The 10,968-nt window shown below is 36.9% G+C and overlaps 1 protein-coding gene across 8 annotated transcripts; it reads right to left on the bottom strand.

The window, feature by feature from the left end:
* Positions 1–1,257: 1,257 nt before the first annotated feature.
* Positions 1,258–10,664, bottom strand: phf11 (PHD finger protein 11). Of its 8 annotated transcripts, none has more exons than XM_079619010.1 (21): positions 10,382–10,664; positions 10,138–10,242; positions 9,597–9,730; positions 9,469–9,515; positions 9,247–9,338; positions 9,024–9,046; positions 8,877–8,911; positions 8,589–8,662; positions 8,350–8,378; positions 8,202–8,233; positions 7,959–8,035; positions 7,099–7,121; positions 6,952–7,007; positions 6,737–6,822; positions 6,268–6,296; positions 6,097–6,128; positions 5,985–6,016; positions 5,081–5,171; positions 3,906–4,370; positions 3,341–3,412; positions 1,258–2,013 (listed from the first exon to the last, which is right to left on the bottom strand). In XM_079619010.1, exons 1-21 carry the CDS (start codon positions 10,532–10,534, stop codon positions 1,934–1,936), a joined length of 1,767 nt encoding a protein of 588 aa, XP_079475136.1. In that variant the 5' UTR covers positions 10,535–10,664; the 3' UTR covers positions 1,258–1,933. The 8 variants fall into 8 exon arrangements, with proteins under 8 accessions (XP_079475136.1, XP_079475138.1, XP_079475139.1 ...); XM_079619012.1 differs by having other exon boundaries at positions 5,985–6,013; XM_079619013.1 differs by having other exon boundaries at positions 6,268–6,293.
* Between the last annotated feature and the right edge of the window lie 304 nt (positions 10,665–10,968).

Raw genomic sequence — 10,968 nt, 5'->3', positions numbered from 1 at the left:
GTGTGTGTGTGTGTGTGTGTGTGTGTGTGTGTGTGTGTAATAAAAGGTAGCCCCTTCATTTTTATGCATTTTACTCATATGACACACTGCCATTTAGCATCATCCAGTAATATTATACCTAACGGAAGAGTGAGTAACTCTTTGTAAACCCCCCAGAGCAGACCCTTTTTATTGTTTCTTTTGTCTTGATTTCTCAGCTGGTCTATACATTAGTAATGATAGAGAGGAGGGGGTTCAGTGAACATTTTGAAAAAGACATAAAAAAAAAAGTATCCTACTATTTTCAAGTGTGTACTGCTTTGATGGTTCAAAAATGGAATAAAACCAGAGGTAAGGCAGCATTTTATAATTACTGTCATATTAAGCATTATTGCAAATATTAAGCATTACTGTCATGAATAAATAACACATTACATTATATATGTAATCTACATATATATACAATCATACGTAACATTCAAATAAAAGTAATGAAACTACTTTAAATAGCTCAATATGAATGATTGAAATGTTTATATTTGAATGTACAGTATATGTGTTGTTTTTTACACTTGTTTTTATTTTTAGACCATAATATTTGTTAAAGTTAATTAGCTAAACTAAACGTTTAGACAAAGTTTGGACTAAACTGGCAAAATGCTGTTGAAAGATCTTTTTTTTTTTCTTTTTTTTTGTAAACCTTTTAAAGCTGTTGAGATGAGTGTCTGCTGCCACCTAGTGTCTATATGTATATTTGTGAATGAAGTGTAACTCTTATAAAGCTACAGATGAGCAGACGCAAGTAAAGTCTCACTTCCAAAGTCAAAACACTCAAGACCAAATTAAAACAGCGTATCTGTGTACAACAGACAAATACTGCACAATGTGGCAAAAGCCATGTTTTAAAATACAGTGCAGGAACTGTGAAGAACGTTTCTCACTGTCAGAGGTGGACAGTAACAAAGTATTACAATGACATTTACTTTTGATACTTAAATACTTTTAAAACCGAGTACTTCTCTACTTTTACTTTTTAAGTAAAAATCGGTCTTTACAACTTTTACGTGTAACAAAGTAGCCTAATATTTGACCAGTAGCATCTGTACTTTCACTCAAGTAAGGAAGTTGTGTTTAGTCCACCTCTGCTTACTGTTTGCACCTGCTTTGTTTATTTACAAACCTCCAAACTCACAAGAGGTGAAAAAGGTGTAACATTTTTGTGATTTTAAACGAAGCATTCTTGTGCACTCTAAAAACAAAATGGGAAAAGACATCATTTGCTTTAAGTAAAAAAAATATTTTATTGACAGACAGGGAATTGACACAAATTTTACCATTGGATTTTCTTTCATTTCACAAGCTTGCGATTCCTTTCCGATTCACTTAACTTCAATTCAATATTGATTAATTTGGGACAAAATATCTCTCAACTAATGCTGAAACCAACCAGGGAACCCCAGTTGGTACATCATATAATATATTTTTAATGACATAATTTTAATATAAACATTTAAATGCTGGCAACTCCTTTTGAAACCTTTATTTTGAAGAGTGTACTGTCTCACTCCAGTCTATAGGAAATAAGCTCATTTTCAATTCTATTCTATTCTTGTGAGGTTTGTTCTTGCAAAAAAAAAAAAAAAAAACAGCAACAACAAATTCACATAAATTCAACTTTCTGATTCAAACCGCTGAATTTCACCAAAAACAGATAACATCAAAATGATATATCATATATATTTCACAAGATTTCTGTCACTGATGTACATTTTTAAAAACAAACTAAACCAAATATTAGATTTTTGTATAAAACTTGAGTATAAAAAAGGTATAAAAGACTGACTGCTTGAAGCAGCTTTGTTGTATTATATCATATTATCATTTAAAAGTAGGCCAAAAACAACAACAACTGAATAAGACATCAATACTACTATAGATGTAGATGATTATATTATTATATTAAACCCAGTACAGCTCTGGCATCCCTCAGTGCTGCTTTTTTCCTCTGCAAGTCCCGTTCCTGCTCCTCCAAGTCTGGAAACACAAAAGACAATGCCATCTCATGAAGCAATGCTATTTGAGTCCCCACAATCATTTTCCTTTATAATGTGTGATTCATTACAAGGCACTTAATGAGATTATAATTACATTCAAACTTGCTATTACACGGTTTCAATAATATAAAACTTTAGATTTAACCCTCTAAGCGCCAAAGTCGCAAAATTGCGACAAGACGTCATACTTAATAAAACAGGCTGTAGATCCTAATATGGTGTAATATCTCGTTTGTATTCCCTACCACTAGATGGCAGACATGTAATACTTTGATTCAAGACCAAAATTACGTCATGTTCCTATTCAAAGTATTGGAGAAAACAGCAGAGCAAGTGAGCGCTCGTGTCATTGATGCGGAAGCAGTTCAGTTCAGAGCGTCTGAGTAAATTGTGAGATTTGTGAGAGAAAATCATCAAATGGCTAATAAAACCTTGTATCGTGAGGATGTGTTGCAAATGTTATTCGCCGATTCTGACTCTGAAGGGGAATATTTGCCTTTTGAAAATGACGATCGCGCTTCTCCCGGTAACGTTACATCTTTGCCGCGAAATGGTGCAGCTCGCGCTTCTCCCGGTACATCTTTGCCGCGAAATGGTGCAGCTCGCGCTTCTCCCGGTACATCTTTGCCGCGCAGTGCTGACAATGACAGTAGTCCGAGCTGTGCGCACTCGGCGCGCGCGCGCGAGGCAGATCTGGCCGCGCCCGCGCTGCTCGTAGCAGGAGCAGAGGCGGTGTGACACGGGGCAACTAAACAGGTCTTGTCTACTTGTGTTTGTGTGTCATATGAATAATATATATATGTTATATATATATATATATATATAATCAGAGTGCCTACTGTATGTAGTAAATGGAAAATCTCTACAGCAAAAGGCCAACCACTAACGTTACCTGCATTCGGTTTGTTTCTACCATTTATTAGTAATGATTTACACTGTTTGTTTACTACTTACTATTTACCTGAGCATTCAGTATTGTGCAATATAGCATACAGAAGGTGAGGGACATTTTGGAGGAAAGAAGTGCTGCATTTTATCATTTAAACTTGTGACTTTTCATGAAAATTCTATAATCCAAGATAGCCGCCACCATATGACGTCATAATATGCAAATTAGATGGGAAAATGTAATCCCTACATAAACTTTGGGTCATCCTTAATATTTCTCTAATTTACAGAAAGTCTCTATCTTTTATCACTTTTAAGATATAGCCTTTTCAAATTAAGATGTCAAAATCGAACGTTTTAGGAAAAAAACTCTGGCGCCTAAAGGGTTAAGTGGTTATGATATGAATTAAATGCTGTACCTTGTTCCAGCTGAGTAATAATGCAAGGTAGACGTCCAGATGCCTCCAGTAGTTTGAGAGCAACATCATAGTCTGTAAAACATTTAAAAGCCATCAGCCTTTCAGTTGTATAGAGAAAGAAAAAGCAACATTTTATCAGTTTTATAAAGGGTTAAAAACATACAGGGGTATTTTAGGTTCAAGCTGAGTTGACAGTATTTGTGACAATGTTGATCAACACACACAAATTAGAATTGCCCCTTCTTTTCTAAAAACAACAACAACAAAAAAATCATGGCTAAGATGACAAACCTGGAAGTGAAAGTGACGGATTTTTGGAAAATCAAAAATGCGGAGCTTAAAATTGTATAAAAGCACTTAATTCTTCTGTTAAAACTTGTTTATTAATTGAGCTGTAAAGTTGTTTTTTATTTCAACCTGTCACTCACATGAGATTGCAGCAAAAACTTGTTTTAAAAGGAGGTACAAGTGAAACTGAATGCTTGTGGTATGCTTCAAATGCTGTCGACTGAGCTTAACTTAACTAATATTCCACAAAACCGGTCTGAATCAAGGCTGTTCTCACCCTGGTGGCTGGCTTCCTGTGATTGTACTCTCTCTCCCAAACTTCCCAGCTGAGACACAAGGTCTGAGAAGATTTCTTCAGTCCACCCGGCCTGATTGCATCTAGTCCAGAATATGACGGCATTGGACTCGGTGCTTCCTGTGCCATCGGATGCAGTGGCCCGATCTAGTGATGTAGACAGCCCAGCCGGAGAAGAAGGTTCTGGTAGCTCCTTGACGTTGAAGTCTGGCCTTTCATACTGAAGTGACCTTGGTTGACGTGAGGGACATTCGCTGTCATGGTGCCGTTCTGGCGTAGAGTCAGCAGTACCTGGTGAGCCGGTGTCAGTGGTTGGAGCTCTGGGCACCAGAGAGGTCCTACTTGTGGTTGGTGTTTCCTCATGTTCGGGGGCTGCGACAAACCCAGGTGAGGTGCAAACAGCCTCTGGGGCAGCACTGACAGGTGAACCAAGTTCTAGACTGTACTCTGAAATACAGAGAGAATCTATTGCCACACAGATTCACGCCTCATTAAGGATAATTCCGGTATTTAACACCTTGAGTCTATATTGTAGTTTGTTTTGGATGAACAAGAGTGGTGGACAACATTTTTTTGACAATGGTTCCTCTCTCGAGTTTTTGACTATAAAAGAATTGGCCATGGACCCATTTAACATTGGAGTCAATGGGCATGTCCGAAAATGTCATTAAAACAGCCAATAATGTTCGTTTACAAAACTGTTAAACTCACCGAGTGGTTAGTGGTGTTCGTTGATGATTATAAACAATATATCGTCGCAATATATGATTCCAATCCGTTTATTTTGCTATAGTGGAACTATTTTTTCAACAATGGGATTTTACAAAATGACGAATAAAACACGACAGAAACTGTATTTCGCAACACTTTTTGGTTCTGGAACATCAACTAACATCACTAATCACTCGGTGAGTTTAACAGTTTTGTAAACGAACATTATTGGCTGTTTTAATGACATTTTCGGACATGCCCATTGACTCCAATGTTAAATGGGTCCATGGCCAATTCTTTTATAGTCAAAAACTCAAAAGAGGAACCATTGTCAAAAAAATGTTGTCCACCACTCTTGTTCATCCAAAACAAACTACAATATAGACTCAAGGTGTTAAATACCGGAATTATCCTTTAAAATGACAACAGAAGAGAGATAAACGCACCTGATTCTGCTGAGGGTCCCGAGTCTAGCATAATGTTAAATGGAACAGTGGTATGATACATTCCTGATGATAACAAACTCTGAGAATCTTCCTGAGAGAGAGAGAGAGAGAGAGAGAGAGAGAGAGAGAGAGAGAGAGAGAGAGAGAGAGAGAGAAGAAAGAAAGAAGAGAGTGAGTGTGTGTTTTTTCATTTGTGTGTGAGAACAGTTAAATGGGTTTTGAGTTGGGCTGAGAGGGAGAGAATGTGTGTGAGGCTAGTTAAGAGTGACTAAGTATAGTGGTGAGTATGATTCACTGTTCATAAGTTTGTGGTCAGTAAGATATATTTTTAAAGAAATTAATACTTTGATTCAGCAAGGATCAAAAGTGACAGTTAAGACATAATGATTTCTATTTAAAAAACATGCTGTTCTTTTGAACGTTCTATTCCTAAAATCCTTAAAAAAATCTATCATGGTTTCCACAAAAATATTAAGCAGCACAAGAGTTCAACACTTTTGTTTATTAAGCACCCAATCAGCATATTACAACAGACTAATTTCTGAAAGGATCATGTGACACTGAAGACTGGAGTAATGATGCTGAAAATGTAAAGGAGTACTTCTGAACAGTAGTAGAACTGTACTGCAGTGTGATGGATTTGCCAAATCGAACATACTATATTTTATATGGTATTATTGGATGTATGTTTAAAGTTTGGGAGTTATTGTTCTGAGCTTTTCATTTCACAGGGAAAAATTAATTCTGGGGGCAAGGAAACTTGGTTTCATTTATACATCTTCCTCAAACCTTGAATCTTTCTTGACATGTGTTGGACAGGAAAAGATCAGTAAATACAACTGCAAAACGCAGACTTGTTTACGGTGTGATGGGAGTATGATGTATTCTGTACAGATGGACTCACCGAGTCAATGTCAGTGTCATTGTCGTCCGCTCCTGAAAAACATGAGATGTTTCTTTACAATAAGGAATGATAAATTTTTTTTAATTAAAAACATAAGCAGTTATACGTATACCTGTGGTTGATGGGTTGAGTTTTTCACAGGGCCTGCAGACAAAGGGAATTTTTAGAGGTTTCTGCTAAAAAACATGGTAAACTGTGGTAACCTTGTATCTGTACTGCTTTCAAACTGGTTACAGGTTTGAGAAGCATGTTGCCTATAGTAAATTCTGAACACAAAACATACCTTGTATTTTCAGGCACAGGAGGGGACTGCTATTAAAAGTGAACAGAGAAACACTTTATTGCTACAATGTTATTGATACTGAAACTGATTGATTCATATGCACTCATCATGGTGTGATGCAAATAATATCTTAAAGGGATTGTTCACCCAAAAATTAAGATTCTATATGACTTTCTTCTCTTGAACAAAAGAAAATATTTCGAAAAATGTTAATTTTTTGTCCATATTAAAATTCAAGTCACCTTCATTTATATAGCGCTTTTAACATATTGTGGTCCACTCATTACAAAAGTCAATGGGGTCCAGTCATGCAGGATTTGAACAACATAGGGATGAGTACATGATGACAGAATTTTCATCTTTTGATGAACGGTATCTTTAAACTTGGACTAGCAGTTTAATATAAAGTTTAATATGAAACTTTGGAGCATATAGACACAACAGTGAGATTTTATGATTCAAGACTCACATTGGGCTGTTTTGGAAGCACAGACTCCTCTAGATCCGACACTACACGAACTAATACAGGGTCAGTGCTGGTGGGACTTTCATCATCTAAATAGAGAGACATATTATTCAAATTGTAATGATTTTAATAACTTGTTTATTCAGGCCAATAAATATCTACAATTCATATTCTTGTTTTGAACAACACATAAATAAAATAAAATAAACATTAAACACCTGAGTATTCAAGGTATTTGATCTTTTTCCTTCTGGGCGTTTCCACTTCTGGTAACCTAAAAGAAACCAAACACAAGATAATCACAATAACAACTCTGTGATTACTAACTGGACATTATTCTGTAATTAAAAGTTTATACTACTTACCCTGTTGGTGAAAAAGATGTGCTCTGTTATAAAAAAAAAAAAAAGAAAGACCGAAAACAAGAATAAGCTACACATTTATGTTAATCAGCTGAGTTTGTCTATTTGTGAATCATGTAACTCAAGTAACCGAATCAAATTCAAGTTTTTTTGTCACGTCGGCACGGACACCGGCACAGACACAGGCACAAACACCGGCAAGGACAGCACACCGGAACGGACACCGGCATGGACACCAACACGGACACAGACATCGGCACCGACACGGGCACCGCACTGGAACAGACACAGACATCGGCACGGACACGAACACGGACACTGCCACCGCCAACAGACACCGGCACGGACACCGGAACAGACACCGAAACGGATACCGATTATGGACACCACCGGAACGGACACCACCGAAACAGACACTGGCACGGACACCAGCACAGAAACGGACAATGGCACGGACACCGACACCAGCACAGGCACCACCACAGACAAAAAAAAAACGTGAATTTGACTCGGTCACATGAGACTCACCAACAGCGGTTACACAAACAAAACTAGACAAGATACAATAGGAACATGAAGGCTATTTATACACCAAGACTAATGACTAACAAGAAACACCTGTGAACAATCAAGACGATCAAACAATAAGAATATGAAGTGTGTGTGTGGTTCAGTCCCCACAAAGATGGCAATTTCCGAAAACAGCTAGTTTTCAGTGATGGATGGGTTTAGAAGTAAGGTTAAGGGATATAATATTGTTTGTACAGTATAAAAAGCATTATGTCTATGGAATGTCCCCATAAAACACGAAAACTCAACGTGTGTGTGTGTGTGTGTGTGTGTGTGTGTGTGAGAGAGCTGACCCAGTCATGCAATTCTCCTGGATTGTCTGCTGATCCACAAGCCTTCTGATCAGACGTTAAGCCCCCATTTAATGAACCTAACAAACACATAGAAGCATCTAATACTAGAAAATCAACTGTACAGATAAGCCACTGTGATATCAGCATCATAACAATCAGGTCCTGAAAATAGTGAGATTATGTTTCTTTACAGTAAGAAATGAAAAATGATCATTTACTTTCACACACAGTGTTCAATTGTACCTGTAACTGATGGACTGAGTTCTTCACGTGGCCTACAAATAGACAGAGAATAAAAAATGGTCAGTACAATAGATGACTATAGTACTAATCACATATACCGGTAATTATTTATTTCTGTAGATTAATGGGTGAATAGAGGTCAACATACCCTTTACTTCTAGGGTCAGGAGTTGACTGCTATTGAAAGAGAACAGAGAGCAATTACTACAACATTACTAACAACAACTACTGTAATGTTACAAGACACTGAACAATTTCTTTGCTGGAAACAAGAGTTGTGAATTTGCAGTCTGAATTAAATGTTTACAAGATGATGTGTATTTAGAGATATTCACATGATGCACACAGACACAGATTAAACAGCCAAATTATATCATGAAAACTCACATTGTGCTGTTTTGGAGGTGTACACTCTTCTACATCTGACTCTACTGGAGCAAACATGGGATCAACGGCATCTTCTATGATAAATACACATCATAATAGTCCAATTTTATTAATGTTTTACATATGAATTACAATATCTGTCATCAACATGCCAAAAACAAGTTATTATTCTCATGTTGATGTGATGAACTGTGAATAAACACTCAACTACTTTGAACAGAATTGGGTTATTGAGTACTAGTAAATTGTAATTACAAATACCAGACTCTAAAAAAACTAGTGACTTACTATTCTTCTTTCGGGACAAACTCGCTTCTGACGACCTGAAAGAGCGCAAGCACAAGATCATCAGTAGTATTCACATTGTGATTATTAATTTGACAATCGTCTGTGATTAAACCAGTTCAGATGAGGAGCAACACACTGCACACTTACCCTGTCGATGAATTAGATTCACCCTGTTATTAAATGAAGAAAACGAAAAATCACATCTAGACTTTCACATTGTAGCCAAAATGAATGTGCCACTCATGTCTTTACTTTAGTATTGTGCAGTGAAGGTTTAAGTTGGACAGTAATGTAGTTAGGCAAAAGTCACAATGTGTGAGTTTAAAAAGAGGAAATGTGTGTGTGTGTGTGTGTGTGTGTGTGCGCTGACCCTGTCAGGCCTTGGTCCTTGACTGTCTCCCAGTCTTCGTCTCTTAGAGCCACAGAGACCAGACGTTGTGGCCCCTTGCAAACTTACTGAACCTAATAAACAAGAATAAACAGAAAATATGAACCTAATAAACAGAAAATATAAGTATTACACTAAATAAAGTTGCTGCTTACATATTTGCATCAGATACAAATAAAATTGCACAAAAATGTTAACACTTACCGGTACTTGTGTCTTTGAGGTCTGGATCATGTGATTCACAGAACAGTCTAAAAGGAAAGATTGGTTCATCTAATTTGACTACATTGTCATTATGAAGACATCTAAAACAACATATTATTTCGTCTTACAAATATCTGCCTGGAGGATTGTTTTCAATTGCTCTGGCACGGGCGTTTATGGCGCAGGGATAATGGTACGAGTGCTTACAACGCTTTAGTTCACATCCTGCTGTAGCTCCCCTTTTCTTGCAGTGGTGGCAAACCTAAAAATAATGACACAGAAATTATGCATCAACAGAGAAACAACACCAGAATATGATAGTCACATTTTAAAACGTAAAATATTTCAAAGCATATTTTAAAACATAAAATATTATAAAGCACATTTTAAAATATAAAATATGCAGAACAATACAAATGACATGTATTGTACAGAATCTTGTCATGTTTAATTATTTTGGGATATAACATAAAATGCTAACTACAATAATTTTAAGCTATGCAATTACACTTTGTTAATGCATATTGAATGTATTGTGTGTATAGACAATGTGTTAAAGAGTTGCACAAAGTTTTGAGAAAAATGTCATCCTGGATTTCAAATTATGACATTTTAGAGGTAGCGGAAGTGTGTTTGTGCTTGTGCATTTGTTTCTGCAGATATACGCACTAGTTTGTTTCCTCTCATCCGCTCTGTCTTTACATCTTTTACTGCAAATCCAAACAGGTCGTCATAGGTGGGCGAGTTTTGGCAGCAGATCCCTGATGCAAACAACTGAGGACACAATAAATAAACACATGCTCGCGGAAACCCCATAACACAAAATATGACCGACGATAAGCCTTACCGAACAGCATTAATAATACATTTCTGTACGGCTTACAAATGTGAAAACAAAGACTAGCCTACTTACCAAACAGTTTTGGTGTGCAGAAATGTTCTCTTTTGATGAGAGAGGTCCGGTGATTTCGTCTTCGTCTGACTTCTTGCACAATACACAAATAATTTTGGACGGTAATTGATAATGATCCGATCCCATATTGAGCTCTGCGGGACAGTTTGACATTCAAACAAGACTCGTGTTGGTATCGGACTGTTTCTTCCAGTAGGCTAACTGTTAAGTTTTGGTTTCGGTTCTCTGCGTCGAAGGCGGGTCACATCTTCGTCATCTTTGGCATGCATGAAACGACTCGACTTCTCGAACAGACAGAAATCTTGACTATTTCTACATTCCATCAAACAACTATAGAAAAGTTGTGATTTGTTAATACAATAGACTTTAATTTGTAATAGCCTACAATAAAGAACGTTACGCGATTTGAATAAGGCCCAAAGAAAGGAGAACTCAGCTGAGAATCCGGGCGCCCCCTTCAGGGAGACTATGACAACCATAAATCACAACTTTTATCAGAATAGGTTTCAAATTGGTCTAGTTTGGGGATGTGTTTGATGCAATGTAAAAATAGTCGAGATTTCTAACTAACGAAGAGAGAGAAAAAA

Source organism: Phoxinus phoxinus, assembly GCF_949152265.1.
Source record: "Phoxinus phoxinus genome assembly, chromosome: 7".
Taxonomy (NCBI): Eukaryota; Metazoa; Chordata; class Actinopteri; order Cypriniformes; family Leuciscidae; genus Phoxinus; species Phoxinus phoxinus.
The sequence above is the reverse complement of the archived record's forward strand: the minus strand, read 5'-3'. Positions and strand labels throughout refer to the sequence as shown.